General features: G+C 44.5%; 2 protein-coding genes across 2 annotated transcripts; both read left to right on the top strand.

Moving 5' to 3' along the window:
• Nucleotides 1–1,179: 1,179 nt before the first annotated feature.
• Nucleotides 1,180–10,393, top strand: LOC128302859 (mucin-2-like). Its single transcript, XM_053039705.1, has 22 exons — nucleotides 1,180–1,245; nucleotides 2,023–2,295; nucleotides 2,369–2,456; nucleotides 2,496–2,620; nucleotides 2,711–2,983; nucleotides 3,059–3,244; nucleotides 3,886–3,930; nucleotides 4,009–4,194; nucleotides 4,268–4,369; nucleotides 4,454–4,726; nucleotides 4,803–5,009; nucleotides 5,068–5,178; nucleotides 5,249–5,437; nucleotides 5,505–5,654; nucleotides 5,732–5,920; nucleotides 5,988–6,101; nucleotides 7,434–7,652; nucleotides 7,719–7,841; nucleotides 7,917–8,006; nucleotides 8,076–8,258; nucleotides 9,370–9,462; nucleotides 9,537–10,393. The coding sequence occupies exons 1-22, from the start codon at nucleotides 1,180–1,182 to the stop codon at nucleotides 9,798–9,800; spliced, it is 3,549 nt and encodes a 1,182-aa protein (XP_052895665.1). The 3' UTR covers nucleotides 9,801–10,393.
• A 1,896-nt stretch (nucleotides 10,394–12,289) lies between these two features.
• On the top strand, nucleotides 12,290–16,131 carry LOC128304042 (uncharacterized). The gene is made up of 2 exons (XM_053041165.1): nucleotides 12,290–12,381; nucleotides 14,424–16,131. Exons 1-2 carry the CDS (start codon nucleotides 12,290–12,292, stop codon nucleotides 16,129–16,131), a joined length of 1,800 nt encoding a protein of 599 aa, XP_052897125.1.
• Nucleotides 16,132–17,328: the final 1,197 nt, after the last annotated feature.

Raw genomic sequence — 17,328 nt, 5'->3', positions numbered from 1 at the left:
AGGAACAGCTTTTGTAGATTGTCTCGGCGCCGTACGTCACACGTATAGTAATGGCTACTGGAATTAAAAAAAAAAACAAACCTTTTCCTAACATCAGCGTCCAGCTGTTCGCCATTGTGGAGCTGATAATAATTGAAAAAATAAATGAACGATCCACCCGCTTTGAGAAGAACCTGTCGGAAAGGCAGTGCTGTCTAATGCTTTTCTGCACACTTCAAGGTTGGGGTTATGAAGGAAGATACCAAAGTGTGGTCATTACACGCAAAAACACATCCGCCGGTATTGCGATAAAAAAAACCCAAGCAGAAATGTCCTGTAACTTCAATTGCTCCGACGATCTGTCGCGATCGTACGTACGCTGTTGATTTGATTAATATTACCATCATCATTATCAATGGTGGATACGTTTACCCATCAGTATTCTCGCTTTACTTTGTATCGTCGTATGCATGCTGTTATCGTTGAAATGTGGGTCAGCGTAGTGTAAAGTGTGGAGTGTTCAAGGTGATTGGACGCATCACTCAGCTGACGGTTGTATTAATCAAAATTATTAATAGCAATTAAATGTTAATCAAACACCTGCGCGAGAGAGGAATTATGTTTCTACTGGCAATTTTAGAGGGCATCTTTAATGAAGAGAACATAGCTTACTAGGCACGAACAACAGATAAACTGGTTATTAACAAGCTTCAATATTTATACACACAAAAACGTTAAAATATGTCCCTGAAGTCTGATTCAAAATGACAGGATGATGCGAAGAACATTACTACTGTTACGGAACTGTTGTAGATTCTTCAATATTGTACATCAAAGAAGGAAGAATAATCATTTGTTTGACAATGAATTCTAATTAGCATTCCGTTTCCCACCGATCGATATATCTTCGCTCAGCGCATGTACAGCAAACTAGTTCTACAGAACGGGCACTAGAAGAAAAAGCAAACACACTCATTAGCGATATACAAAGTAAAGATAAAGATCATCTTCGCGTGGGATTCGTTCAGTATTGCAAATAAATTCGCGTACGTACACATTGCACAATCGATCATTTCTTGAAACGAGCTCATACGATCGACGAAACGCGATAGAGTGGAAATCGAAAGTATTGCCACGCGATCCTCCGTCGTCCGTCGTCTAAAGGTATGTGAAGGACCTTGAGCAAATTAATTTCATTCCATGTGTGGAAGTGGAAGCATTTGCCGGGAAGCTGCCGAGACCCCGCAGCTGAAACGTAAGTGCTCGGTACGTCCGTTTCAGGGAATGCCTTTTCGAAGATAGCTTCACAAATCCGAATACCCGCATACACGCATGGTGGGCTATAGATCTTGCCAAACCGGCAGAAGCTACAGGCGATCGTAAATTAGACAAATAGTGACGCTCCTTGCTGCGCACGGTAGAACCTTGCCGCTGGACCTTGACAGACCTTGACGTTTAGCATTTTACATTGGGATCTCTTTCGCTCTGCAAAACCTCACAGTGGGCTGGGGGAGGACGTGGTGGCCAAAGTGAGAATGAAGGTGCCAACTCCATATACACTACTACGCTCGTTAACGGTCACGTTAAACGCATCGCGTGTCCCATCAACCCCGAGTATGTCCATATCTTCCTTATCGATGTGACGTGAACCTGTCAACGGTACGTTACAAATGGTTCGACGGCCCGGTTGACATCCCGCCGCCACGTAACCTTCCTCCCGCACGCTTATGATTTAACACCTTCCAGCCCGGCGCTTCAAGATGGGGTTTGCCCCGTTTCTGAATGACTTTGCAGATCGTTGCTTGGGGCGATTAATCATGGGGCCTTTAACCGGATGGGTCTAGACTCTAGAGTTAACCCTTGACTTGCGGTGTGTGTGTGTCTGTATAGCACCGAGAGGCGGCCGTGTGTTTGTTTGTGTGTTTATTGATGGACGAGCGTCTGATAGTGTGCTACTGGCTGATCGGTTGTGGGTTGTGGAAGCTATTTTCTAGGTCATTAATTTATTAACCTCCATTGTACCTTTTTTTCTGAAACCCTTAGAGGAGCACTACCATACTGCTTGGTGTGCTGTTAGCCGTTGGAACAGCTCGGGCCGATATTTCGACGCTCCTGCGCGGAGGTTACTCGGGCAACAATATCCTGCAGGACGATGGATACCATTACGACAAACCAAAAGTACCGTTTGAGGAGCCAACCACACCGCGCAAGTGCGCGGTAACGGATCAAAACCCGGACGGAAGCTGTGGTTATGATTATCCAAAGCCAGATCAATCCTTTAATCTGCCCAATGAGTATCTTCCACCAACGACAACGGTAAGGCGAGAAGGGGTAAGATAGCAACTATGAAAGTTGATTGTTAATTGTTTTGCTGCTGTCCTTGTTGCAGACGACTCGTAGGACAACAACCACCACACGTCCAACGACGACCACAACGAGAAGAACGACAACGACGACGCGTCCGACTACAACGGTAAGTGGGGTTGTAAACATGTCAGCAATATGGGATCATCCAGCGCTAATTTCAATTGTATCTCTTGCCCTTTTTTTGCAGACTACTCGTCGTACTACTCCTGTGCAGGAGTATCTCCCGCCGAGCACAACCCGTCGGACAACAATAACTACCCGTCCCACGACTACGGTAATTTCGCACAGTTGGAAATTATTCTCGTTTGTTGTGGACCTCTTGCAGAAGTTTCATAATGTCTTGTCTTGATCTTTCCTGTTCTAGACCACTCGTCGCACAACAACCACCACCAGACCTACAACGACAACGCGGAGAACAACTACGCCGCGAGTCGTAACTACGACCAAGTGCCCACTGTCCGCCCAGAATCCTGATGGCAGCTGTGGATATGATTATCCGCGACCGGATCAGTCATTCACACTGCCGAACCGTGTGTCCACAACGACCACCACTCGTAGGACAACGCCACCACAAGAATATCTTCCTCCTACGACCACAACGAGACGTACAACGACTACCACTCGTCCCACAACAACGGTACGATATTTGTGCACTTGAATAATGCGTTTGCTAAATATTTACCGAAAGTGACGACATTGATTTCGTTTGCAGACTACTCGCAGAACTACTACGACGACGCGTCCAACAACCACAACAACGAGACGCCCCACTACGACGACCACCAAGTGTCCACCATCGGCCCAAAACCCTGACGGAAGCTGTGGCTACGACTATCCGAAGCCAGATCAGTCCTTCACCCTTCCGAATCGTGTTTCCACCACTACGCCAAGACCAACGGTAGGAATTCCGCTAGCCCTTCTTTTGATAATATTCAGTGCAGGTGCAGAGGTGTTTGCGATAAGCAAACAGTTATATTTACTTCCAGTTCGGTTCGGTACACAATTTTACACTTCTACTGGAACGTATTGACAATGGTTACTTCCGTTTCCTTGCGTAACACCTGATCGAACGATCAGCAAACAAGTTTGTGATTGCTTTTAATTTTTTTTAACGAATTCCATACACCTTTTCACATTGGCATGAAAACAATGCGAACCCTTTTGCAAATGGAACGGTTTTTGGTGCCCTTCAGGAAGGGATGTTCACTACTTTTGGTATTAATCAATCCAAACAGGTTTCGACGAACCATGTGGAGATTGAATTGAGAATAAATTAACGCTTGTTTTGGTTATGGAACAGTGGGCTGGTTCCTGTTGAAGATAGGAAAATGTTCTTGGGGACATTTGGCGTTTTATATTTCGACATGATATGAACTGAGCAAAGTCTAGAAATTTGGAAATGTCGAGCCCTTGTGATCTTCACAATGACACACATTTATTCTGCGACAGCATTGGCAGCTTTTTGGTGCGGTCGTTTTACAACCGTCGGGAAACTTTATGATAATCTAATGATGTCTTTGGTTTTACATTATATTTTAGACAACAACCCGTAGGACGACAACCACCACAAGGCCAACAACGACGGTGAGTTGTTTTTTGTTGTCGAATATATCACGATGAATGTATAATTATGTTTAATGTTGTGCTTCGTTCCATTCCAAGACCACGCGTCGTACGACCACCACCACCAGGCCAACAACGCGAACAACGCAACGGATCGTGACGACGACCAAGTGTGCTCCTTCCGCCCAGAATCCGGACGGAAGCTGCGGTTACGATTATCCCAAACCCGATCAATCTTTCACGCTGCCGAATCGGGTATCCACTACAACGCCCCGCCAGACGACGGTATGTGATCTGCATGATTACCTTAATGATTGGTTTTTAGATGGATGAATTGTATAAAATTTCTTTTTACTAGACTACTCGTCGTACAACAACAACTCGTAGAACAACGCCATCTCAGGAATATCTACCTCCTACGACAACTACCAGGCGAACAACGACACGGCCCACAACAACCGTAAGTTTTAATATTTGATTAGAAGGATTCGAAATTTTTCCTAAATCTTTATTCCACTTATTACCATGTATTTATTTATTGCAGACAACTCGCCGCACAACCACCACCACACGTCCCACGACAACAACCCGTCGAACAACTACGCCACGGATTGTGACAACCACAAAATGTGCTCCTTCCGCTCAGAATCCTGATGGCAGCTGTGGCTATGACTATCCCAAACCAGATCAATCATTCACACTGCCAAACCGTGTGTCCACAACGACCACCACTCGTAGGACAACGCCACCACAAGAATATCTTCCTCCTACGACCACAACGAGACGTACAACGACTACCACTCGTCCCACGACAACGGTACGATATCATAGAGAGTTAAGGAGTTAATTATTATTGTCTTATTGATATTCATATTTGTATTTTTTTTAATCAGACAACTCGTCGCACTACAACAACAACACGTCCAACAACGACAACAACACGAAGAACAACAACGCGTCCCGTTGTAACGACGACAAAGTGCCCTCCTTCCGCTCAGAATCCTGATGGAAGCTGTGGCTATGATTATCCCAAACCGGATCAATCATTTACGCTGCCCAACAGAGTTTCTACAACTACAACACCGCGGCCAACAACGACGGTAAGAAGCTGCGAAATGATTATATAGAGATAGGTTAACAATTTTATTACAATCGTAGACCACCCGTCGTACGACGACTACAATACGAAGAACCACACCGGCACAAGAATATCTGCCCCCGACAACGACCACACGCCGAACGACGACTACAACACGTCCAACCACTACGGTAAGTGCAGGTGTATAATCTAAAGAAATTGAGCTATTATGGTTGTCTCATCGCTTTGTTTAACTTGCAGACAACAAGAAGAACGACAACTACAACGCGCCCAACGACTAGAACGACACAGCGCATCGTAACGACCACGAAGTGTGCTCCATCTGATCGGAATCCCGATGGTAGCTGTGGATATGATTACCCGAAACCGGATCAATCTTTCACGCTGCCTAATCGTGTATCGACAACAACAACACCCAGGCCAACCACCGTACGTTTGAATGTGTAATAGAAATCATCTTAAGATTTGAATCCTAATAACATTGGTTTATTTGCAGACTACCCGTCGTACTACAACGACAACACGAAGAACCACACCTGCCCAGGAATATCTTCCACCGAGTACAACAACTCGACGTACGACAACGACAACCAGGCCAACAACTACCACGCGGCGTACAACAACTACTACTCGTCCAACGACAACGGTGAGTAACGGACTGCTAAACCGCGCCTTAACGTATTGATGATCGATTTAACACGATCGATTTTGTCTATATCATAGACCACCAGAAGGACAACAACTACAACAAGGCCCACGACAAGGACGACGCAAAGAATCGTAACCACAACGAAGTGTCCACTGTCGCAACAGAATCCCGATGGAAGCTGTGGATATGATTATCCGAGACCGGATCAATCATTTACCTTGCCCAATCGAGTGTCCACCACTACCACCAGACGGCCAACTACGGTAGTTATAAACCCGGTTTTTAAAGATATCGTTTCGAAGTATAATTTTTTGTTTCTTACTTCCACAGACAACTCGACTTACCACGACAACTACTCGTCGCACAACTCCGGCACAGGAGTATCTACCTCCGACGACTACTACTCGTCGTCCAACAACAACGACGACTCGCCCAACAACTACGGTAATAAGCATGTTAAGTAAATGTTTTTTTGTTACATACAGGATGAGATGAAAAAACTGCAATCTCAGGCTGCTGCAAGGTATATGAATATAGGAGGTAAAGTTCAAAGTCTATATTACTATATAGACTACACAGGTCGATTCATATAGAGTAGCCTCTGACAAGTAGCCGTGGGAAATTTTTTAACAGTTAAATGAAAAATTTGTTTACGTTTTTTCGTTTTTACAAAAGTGTTGGTACGTAGAGGCGAATCTTCCGAAGAACGGACTAATCGGTCATATATCGGTCATATCGATCCGAACTTCAAGTGACAACGTTGCCAACAACTATTGCCGGATTCTACGGCATTCAATGTTGGGTCGCTTTTGAGGCCTGATGCGCGGCGCATCAGTAGTTCTACTACTGATTTAAGCACGAGGTTCCTTTATCCTCCTTTTCCTTTTTACGTATGGTCTTTACCGGATCCTATTTTTGCGATTCTCTTTCTGCGCTTCTTATAAGCACGCTTATGTCGCACCCACTTGACAATTCTTTCGCAGCAGTACCGGTATTCCAGTATTCTCACGCGTTTTTCGGTTATTCCGAAGGGAAATATTGATCGTACCTATGTGTACGATCATTTTGTGTGGTGAAAGAAGATGAAAATCATGCTGGATAAACTCTTTGCTGAACTGAATATCGAACATCTAGAGCGTGTTTGTTGTTTTGGAAGTTGCAATTCATATGATTGCACCTACTAAATTAATATCCCGGGGACTGTTGTTATTTTTGAGCCGCTCAAATTTCTTCCAGTGACAGTGACTCATTTTATTGTTTCCAAACACGCCAAAGCATTTTATTGTTGATTTCATTAGAAAAAAATTTATTCGTGATAGAGTTCAAGCGTAATAGCGTAATTGCTTTATATTTGGCTGCACAACCCCAAGTGGCTATCGTTAGAGCCCTCCAGCAATTAAATATTAAAACAAAATTTGTGTCTCGTACCATCGCTCGTTACCGTGATACTCGTAGCCTAGCCCGACGTGAAGGAAGTGTACGAAAACAAAAATACAGTAATATCGCTAGATATGTTTCGGAAAGTGAAGAAGCGGATTGAACGGAATTCGCGTCACAGTGGCCGACAAACGGCTCGTGAGTTGAACAGATCGCAATATGCCATTCGGCAAATATTGAAGAATGAGCTTGGGGTGAAGGCTTTGAAATTCCAAAAATAAACCACTAGATGCACAAAAAAAGTAAGACTCACAAGAGCCAAAGAGTTGCTTCGCTTGGCCGAAAGTGGTGAACTGTCACGAATTTGGTATTCATTGATTTTTGAACTGCTTCTTTTAGACCACACGCCGGACAACCACCACTACAAGGCCCACCACCACCACCACCAGGTTGACGACTACTACACGTAGAACGACAACGAGACCTCCAGTAGTAACCACAAAGTGTCCACTGTCGCAACAGAATCCCGATGGAAGCTGTGGATACGACTATCCGCGACCAGATCAGTCGTTTACGTTGCCAAACCGTGTATCTACAACCACGCCACGAGCAACAACGGTACGAGGATGGTATCAGAATGGGCCTTGTTGTGAATATATTTTATAATGGGTTTTGTGGTTTTAGACTACACGTCGGACGACTCCTGCTCAGGAATATCTACCACCAACAACTACAACTACTACCCGTAGGCCAACAACGACCACAACGACACGCCGTACAACAACCACTACTCGTCCTACGACAACGGTAATTTGAAGAGAAACAGAAATAATTGTTGTACAGCTGGAATTGAATTTAACAATCTTTTAAATAACTTTCCAGACCACACGGAGAACCACACCAGCAGTGGAGTACCTACCGCCAACCACTACGACGCGGCGTACAACAACTACCACACGTCCAACGACAACAGTATGTCATAGTAGCTGCTAAATAGTATCCTTCAATAAACACTAATATGAGTTTCCTATCCTACTCTAGACCACACGCCGCACAACCACAACCACCAGGCCAACTACGACTACGCGCGTAGTGACAACGACCAAATGTCCGCTGTCCCAACAAAATCCCGATGGAAGCTGCGGTTACGATTATCCCAAACCGGATGAATCTTTCACGCTACCGAACCGTGTCTCAACAACCACTACACCGAGACCAACGACGGTAAGGCAGGGCGGATACTAACGAGTGCATTAAAAGAAAATGACTTTTTTGATGCATTTTAGAGATTTTTATATTAATTTCTAGTTACCTATAGGTGAATCTAGCTATGCTTTAACTTTTATAACTATCCTATTGTGCACAGACACACTTTGTTAATGTTATTTGCCAATTAGTAACAGCTATTTCGAAAATAGTCAATTGCATGTTTGTTTGAAATGTGGCCTCCTTTATAGCGGAGCAAAGAAATTTTTTCATGGTGAGTCGCTTCCTCTACACCAGATAGATGAAATACGTCATGTATAATATTAATTCCCTTCTGGAGAAAGATCATACTGTGAAACAAAAGCTTGATTCATTGAACTTGAGATCGTGTTAAAATTCTTCATTCTTGCGAAGGACTGAGGCAAGCGGCCAAACCGAGAAGAAATATTTGCACAGGACACTGCAATACGAAAGTGTCAGCTCGGCCAGTCACTTAAAAGGAGCGACAAACAGACGAAACGCAATGTCGGAATTTAAATTAATAATCAGCCCTGTTTGAAACAATATAGTTGCAACTTTCGTTGGGGGTCTTCTTCTACCATGAAGCTAAGCATGGATAGCTCCAACATCATGTTTCCAAAGAAATTCCTTGTTTGGTTAACGACCAGCGAAAAGGTAAAAGTTCTTTCCTTCAGAGTTTATGGTGATTTGGGATATGTCCAAGAAGTGTCTTCCCTAAGTTTTGGTTTCCATGAATGAGGATCACGCAAAAGGGTATGGGAAGTGTGAACTGTTTTGGAGTGCGGACAGATGCGAATTTTAATTCTTTCGTAGTTGAACCTCAAACAGAGTATTACAATAATTCTATGGTCATAACGGAACGTTAGTCAATCGCTAAGGCTGAACTAAGCTAAATCTACATGTTTGTTCTGGATGATCTTTGCTTAGGCTCCGATCAGTTGACGCAAGGTCGGGTTCGATAGGATGTCGAAACTAAGCATATGATTCCAGCGTACTTTATTGCATTCTATTTTATTTATTAAATTTTTCCTATTCACATGCATATTATATTTTTAAATGCATAAGTCAATCACGTTAATTTCAATGCTAATCTCAATATTTATTGCAGACAACAAGACGCACAACGACCACAACAAGAACAACTACAACACGCCGTACGACACCGCCCCAGGAATACCTTCCACCATCGACCACCACGAGAGTAATGATCAAAATTGTTTCCTTTAATTTTGTTTCGACCCTGTTGCTAATGTTACCATGAAACTCTACTTGTAGCGAACAACAACTACCACACGACCCACCACTACGACGACGACGACACCTCGGCCAACAACGACAACGGTGAAGGGATGCAGCGAAACGGAGCTCAATCCGGACGGTACCTGCGGTTATGATTATCCGAAGCCGCCCAACCCACTCACACTGCCACCAAAGATTCCGACCACCACCGTCCGGACAACGCCCGCGCCCGAATATCTGCCACCGGAGGAAACGACCGGCTATGCGTACCCCAAGCCAGCCATACCGTTTAACTTCTAGGAACTCTACATCAATCTCTCCTGGTTTACTGATCCTTTGTTGTTCTCCCCATCCCACCAGAACCTAGTTGTTTCATTGTCCTGTTTTCCTGAACATTCCTACCTACCCCCGTGTTTAGTGTGTTTGTGTTTTTGGTGCGTATGTGCTGTGTACATCGGTAACGTCGTTTCGTCGCGTTTTCGCATAATTTAAGGCATAGCTAGTAGAAATAACGTCGTGTTCTAGACCACCCGGAAAGCAATCTAATCTTTTCTACTTATTTTTTGTTTTGGAAATTGTCTTTGTCCGTCCAAATTTCTTGTTTTCCCCCCGTTCCCTGTTTGGTAACAAAATGATTTATTTAGATTACGGTAACGAGTGGAATGAAGTCTGCAACGGAGGAAACAAGTGTGTATGGAAAATACTCATCAAACATTGAATAAGTTAGTCAAAACGAACACTATTCCCGTGTTGAGAGGCCAGTAGTATGTAGATCTTTCGCTCTTCTGATTTTTTTTTCTCGCTATAATAATGAAGATGTGTTCGAGGATCGTGCAGAAAAATAGTACCCGAATAGAAATGATAATAATGAAGCAGTGGAATAAAGAAACCACAAGCGGAAAGGTGAATAATTTTATAACATTTTCGTATAGTTTGTTTTGTAGCGTTATCATAGTGCTACCATCGTAGTACTTAACCCATTTCATCTTACATGCCGATTATGCCTATTTTGGGTGTCCTATTAACTTGAATTTATGTTATCTTTTATGCTTATGTTACCACCATACGAAAAACGGCCGGTACTGTTTTGTTTTCTATAAAAGTGTTTTTTTTTTCGGCAAAAAATCGCGGTCGCGATGGGTGATGATGCAAGCGCCACCGACGACTTCCAACAGAAGGGGAATGGATGCATTAATATTCTAAAAACGAAATTCAACCCAACTCGCCTTGCCTCCCACCACTCTTGGTTGGCTGGGTTCCAAAGATATCCAACGAAAGCGCAAGTAATGTGGGGCTCGTCTCGAATCGCTCGAGAATCAGCGATTACCCCGAACGTACGTAGAAAGCATAAGGAGCCACCGGTCCAATTTGGTCAGTATATGGCTGCGGATGGACAGCAATCAGTTGGAATCAGTTATGTGGGGTTGAAAGAAAAGCAATTGCAAAATATGATGTCACGTCATGCGTACGCTGTGTTCCAACAATACTCACCAAAAAAAAGATGACCCACGAAGCTGTTGGTGTTAAATGATTTTCACATATTTCGAACAAATGAAAACAAAAGCTAACAACAGTCGGCGCTTAGAGGGAGAAGGTTTGGAAGATCGCAACAAAAAAAACCCTCAGACACATTCGACAAGAAACATATTTCATATTTCCACAAGAAAAGCATCGTAGTAAGCATAAAAGTAAATCTTTGTGGTGGTTGGTTTGTGGTTGCTAAGCAAACACGAACCCCTGGCTTCCTAATCGAATACTTAGCACACCACGCTTCCGACGCTTGTGTTCATTCGTAGAAGCACACTCGCTGCCTGTTGTTTTTGTGTTGTGTTGGAAGGTAATTATTCGCTTCACGGTCTCTTACAACGAGCCCTCAAATGCGTATTGCTCAGCCCCAGTGCCATAGACAACGGGCGTGCGATATTCTGCTAGGAGGTACATGGAAGTGTCACTTAAAGATTCCTGCAGCAAACCCACAAAGGTAGCAGACGATTACAAAGGCGCGATAAGAAACAGCCGGTGACAATGCGAGGGACAGTCCGTCGGGCCGGAAGATGGCGTTTAGCTTCCGTTTTATGGCTTTGCGGGGTTTGGAAGTTGGAAAGCGTAGCCAGGCAACGCCACAACACCTTGTAGTAGGGTGTCCGCTGGTGAGAAAATAGATCTGGGAATGAATCTCTCCCCGGGGTGGGGAAGTTAATGACGGGCGTGTATTAAACACAACGCAACAGGTGCTCCGGTGCTGGTACTACTACGCGGAATGGGAAGGAAAAGTGTTTGCTTAAGCTTGAAACAAAACCGAAACCATGGCGGATCCCCAGATACCGGGAGGCAGATACACATGTGCTGCATGCTAGGGTGCGTTTGAAGATTGCGCGAGCCAAGTAAGTCACGCGGCCATATCGACAGCCATGAATTAAATCTTCACATACGTGGCCGAATACGAATACGCCTGCCAGCAGTCAGGCCCGTTTTGCATGCATGCGTGCGTGCCCGGTTTGTGGCGCTGTTGGCCTGCAACAAGAAGGTTGCTTTGTGGGCCGAATTGTGGCACCGCTGGTGACAGTTTCGCTGCGACGTTGAACACGGCACGGTGTCCATGGTGATGGTTATTGCGTCCGTGGCTTGTGCCAGTGCAGAGTGTGTAATATGCAACGCTTTTGCTCAGTGAAACAGTGAAATGTTTAACGCGTTCTTAGCGCTTAGTTCGGAGTGATGTGAATGATCGGTTCTGTGAAGATCGTACTCGAGCCTTAGCTGGTAAAGAATTGGACGGTACAGCTGGCAGAATGTTTAACGAAAGAAAACTTACCAGCGGTGGTCATGGGTTCGTGAAAGCCTACAGCAATAATTGGTTGTCGCATCTAGGAGCGGTCTATAAGTGAGTTTTTTTATAATTAAATAATACCAGTTAAATGGGAGCAAATCTTAGAATCATTTTATTTCATTTTCCTGGAACTTAAAGAACTGATTAGGAAAATTTTTAAAAGAATATGTATTAAATATCAACATCCCAAGAGGTGAGAGAATCGCCATGCTGAACTGTCAGAACTTCAATTTTCAAAAGCATCTCTTACTCTAAAACAATCCAAGAAATTTTCAATGAAATTCACATTCACAATCAATGAAATTCACATTTTCTACCAGGTAATCAAGATTGCAAATTCTTTTCGTATGATTTTGTGTTTAACCGTGCGGAATGTATAAGGCATGTCTATCCCGTAGGCAGCGGGATGGGACGTAGAGATTGATGGCTGATAGAAGGGAAGGAACATCCAGATTCTCATTCTAAGTGCTTAACTAATATTTTCAAACTTCAAATGGTTTCTTTGTATGCATCTTTTCATGTATGGAATGATAAATCAAGAAAATAACTTGATTTCGGAGCTGGAAAACCAATTTCCTCTTTCGGAAAACGTATTTTACGTAGAAACGATAGTTTGAATCTTTTAACCGGCTTGAGAAACACTGTACATTTAGTGCTCTGCCGGCTCTCAACGGCCATACTGAATGTTCACGCGTTGTTCGGCTATCTCGAAGGGAAATATTGCTCATAATGTGTGCCAGATCAGTTTGTGTGGTGAAAGAAGATGGATATAATGCTGGATACACTCTTTGGTGAAGGGACGGCCCGGTGGCATGATGGTAGCGGAGCCGATCTTTACACGAACGGACTGGACCAAAATCCCATCCGGACCAATCCTCCGTAGCAAGGAACTGACTACCAGCCTAGGGGTTAAAATAAGGGTCGATACGGGCTAGGCCGTTCTAACGAAGAAAAAAAACTCTTTGTTGAACTGAATTTTGAATATCCTAGATCCTGCTTATTTGTTTTGGAAGTTGCAACCTCATATGATTTTGTAAAGTCTTACAGATGTCCAACAATCTGGTACCCAGCGAAAGCGATAAAAATTCGTAATCTAAATTAATACACCTTGAAAAAGGGACCGTTATCGGCTAAGAGCCCGATAATAGTCTGAAAAGAGCTCAATGAGAACTTGATAATAGTCTAACAATAGTCTCATAATAGTTCGATCATAGTCTGATCGTAGTCCGATTATAGTCCGATCATAGTCTGATCGTAGTCCGATTATAGTCCGATAGTCGTTCGATAATAATCCGATAATAGTCCGATCATAGGCATGTTTTACGTGTATTCACTTTGTGATATCTCAGCGGAAACTACTAAATTAATTAGACTGTCGGCTACTTCAACGCACAAGCTACTTTATTCTATCAGCACTTGCGACTTATCTGCATCGCTTGTTACATCAGACTCTCGAGCGCAGGACTCGCGCCCGCTTTTAAATTGATCAAAACTAACGGTACCTTCGCTCGTCGTACCGCTGCAATCACGATACTACCATTTGTCCTCTTTCAAGTTTTTTCTCTTGTTCCGAGGAAACGGAACACACTTCATCCCTTCTTCTCGTCGTAATGACCTACTTAAGTCATGCCTGCCATTTCTGGCATACTAGATTTATTTTACCACACAGCCGTATAGTCAGCCAGAAAGTCAGAACCTTTATTATTTTTAACGTAAGTTTAGTTTACGTACTGAAATTTCTGATGTGTTGCAGTCTCCTTTTCTTATATTTCGAAAAGTCATTTATACTTCGGGAGAATCATTATTTGCTATTATTTCCTCAGTCTGTTCACCCATTTAACTTCCATTTTTCACCTGATGGCCAACGCATAGAGTAAGCAAATACGGTTGAGTGCATGTTGAAAGTTACTCGTTAAGCTGAGCCGCATTTGAAGCTTTGTCATGTGTAGCACTTTGTCTTTGTCTTTGACTTCATGAGTAAATGAGTTTTTGAGAAAGTTCCTCCACACTGCTAATGAGGTGAAGAATTGCAATTTTGTCGTTTAATGATTAATACTGATACCGGAATGTTTATCTTGCATTGTGCTTTCCCGTAGATATGAATCACCCAAGGATGTGCTGCGTAAACCCAACCATCAGCATCGAAAGATCGCTCTGTACAGTATTTTAGCGATGGCATTTGTGGCCTTCTTTACGCTCTTCATGATTGTGCACGAGGCCGACCGCAAATCACGTCAGATATTGATCGAAACCAGCTTCACCAATGAGACGGCTATCGAACCGAGTGCTGGCGGGTACAACACCATCCTAACGACACCGCTTTCTTCGGGTTTACCATCGACGGGGACCAACACTTCCCAGGAGGACGAGTCTTCCATGAAGCGGACACGACGTCTACGATATTACGGTGCAGAGGAAAAGTCCGACAGATCTTCGGGATCGGCTAATGGGCGTGATCGGTTGGTACTGCTGCCGGCACGGTTTCTTAAACCACCTTCACGTGCACCCGAATGGTCATCAACGTCATGGGAGGAAACGAAAGCGAAACCTCTCTCGGGTGAAGAAGCTGAACGACGTCGAGACACATTGGCTGTAGAGCCGAAGCCCTTCCAGGTGGCAATAAACGGGCTGGTACCGATTGGGTTTCAACAGCCGCGTGTAAACCGTACGACGAAGGCGCTGGCAAGCGATTGGACACCGTCCAGCGTGCAGGACATTGTGCGGCAGTTGACGCTGGCCAAGCGCAAACAGCAACAACAACTTCAGCAGCAACATATGCTCTACTACAACTATCCCTATAATCCCTCGCTTCAACCGGCGGAATTTAATCACCCGGTGCATCCCAATCATCGCGTTAAGTTCAGCGGCATCTATCGTCATCCGCGCAAAGAGGGCGACATAACGACGCTGTTCGGTGCGGCCTCGCAACGTCCGCGCGAAGTACATCTGCAGGCGCCGCAGTTGATAAATCAGCAGCTGCAACCCGACCGGCTGTACAACTTTAAACCTTCCAGCCCGAGTGAGGTGAATCTGCTCGCGACGGAACAGTTTCGCTTTGCGCCCGCTGGCACCCAACTACCGGCGAGTGATGAGTGGTCGACACGTGGTATGCCCTTCTCGGTGATGCTCAACCTGGAACCGATGCCGATTGTAGGGCCGGGCACTAAAGGATTTTCACAGCAACAACATCAACAGCAGCGATATAGGAAGCGGGTTCGAAATCCTTACCGGAACCCGTACCGCCAACCACCGGCATGGTCGGAACAAAGCTTCGCACAGTTAGCGCCCTATCAACAGCGTGTTCGACCTTCGCCAACGCAACCATTCCGGCCGGTATTTGGACAGGCAGGAAGTGAGGAGTACGAGGGTGAGAATTACTTCCGGAAGGAGGGTCGTATACCGCCACGCATTCCACCCTTTTCCGCACCGTTTATCGCACCGGGACGTTTGATGGTACACTTCAACATCTATCCCCGGCATCAACCGATCTCGCAGGTGGCGGAACGTCGGGAATCGGAACACGACCACACAACCCCTGCATCGTTGGAATCGATCGAGTTCAACACGGGTGAAGAGCAGCAGCAACAACAGCGGGTAAAGATTACAAGTGAGGCACCACCTGTAACGATGGCACCGGTCACATCAACGGTGGAGGTGATCAAATCGATAGAAATTCCAACGCAGATCAACTTCGATCATGTACCATTGGGGCGTAATCCACCCCCACCGTTACCGTCCTTTAGTCGGTGGACTAGTGATGAACGAACCAGTAAGAACGTGTGGAACGGTGGGGTGCGGGTATGAAGGGATTTTGGTGCATTTCGTAGGCTATGTGCTGTACTAATGGATGTAGTAGCTCTAGAGTAAGCGTAACTGTAGGCTGGGAGTATGTGCATTAAAAGGGCGTAACTGGAGGTGTAATTTGGTTATCAATTTGTTCATTGATTGCTGTTAGTACGTTAGTAAATTGATATAAATTGCTTAGATGACTCCCAGCAAGATATAATTCTTGTTAGTACTTGGGAAAGCTCTCATCACACCATGAAGAGTTGTACATGCTGTGCAAACATCATTGTTCAGGAAGTGACGGATTAAGCCCCTTGGAGGCGGAATGGCAGTTGGGATCCTTATTTCGAAACGGATGGGGTGTATCGGAAGAAGCGGATAAATTCTTCCATTGGTCGTGGTCGAAATTGTTGTACAAAAAATTCATTCTAAATTACTTATTTATTATTCAGCAACTCGAATATACTAGTACGATTGTTCTTAAGTATTATTTCACTCTTTCGTACAGTGGTTTCCTTGAAGGTTGTTAAAGGAAATTTTACTGTTTACTGATATGCACATGATGATGAACTTAATCAGAGGCGCGGCCCTTGAGAGACTCTAGTCTCCGTGTAAATGGTCGGCAAGTGTGTAAATGTCCCCATTGTAAATTGTCCCCCAACAAAGCGGCCCGTGGCCCCAAATCGACGGAAAATTTATGCAACCTCTTGTTTCGGATGCTCTCTTGCGGGGCACCATCAGCTAAAGCATCAGCGGGGAGTTTGAGAGAGAGAGAGATGAAGGATAATGGTAGCCAATGTGTAGAAGATCTGCTATCACGTAAATATAAATTTACCCATCACTATTGCATTGCCTACTATCAAACCCGCGAGAGCGATCACTAGTGTAAGGCAGTGGAGGATCAATCCCCTTGGAGGCCCAGGGCGGAATTTTTAAATGGGGGCCTATAATTTTGCTACGGCATTATCGGTGTTAGGGAGGTGTACTTCAAACATGATTTAACAACACCAGCAGAGTCTCGGAAAAAAGCTCTATTGCGTACGCCTCAGAGTTCTGTTGCGTAGCCCTGTAAACGGGCCTAGTAAGCTAGTCTATATATTAACGTTTGTATGCGCTAAGGAGAGCCATAACGCCACTACTTCGATCACATTTTTTACGATTCATGTACATTTACGATTCCTGATTAGTCCAAAGCCTTCTACGATTTTTCGCCCA

Source organism: Anopheles moucheti, chromosome 3 (assembly GCF_943734755.1).
Source record: "Anopheles moucheti chromosome 3, idAnoMoucSN_F20_07, whole genome shotgun sequence".
In the NCBI taxonomy this organism is placed as follows: Eukaryota; Metazoa; Arthropoda; class Insecta; order Diptera; family Culicidae; genus Anopheles; species Anopheles moucheti.
The sequence above is the reverse complement of the archived record's forward strand: the minus strand, read 5'-3'. Positions and strand labels throughout refer to the sequence as shown.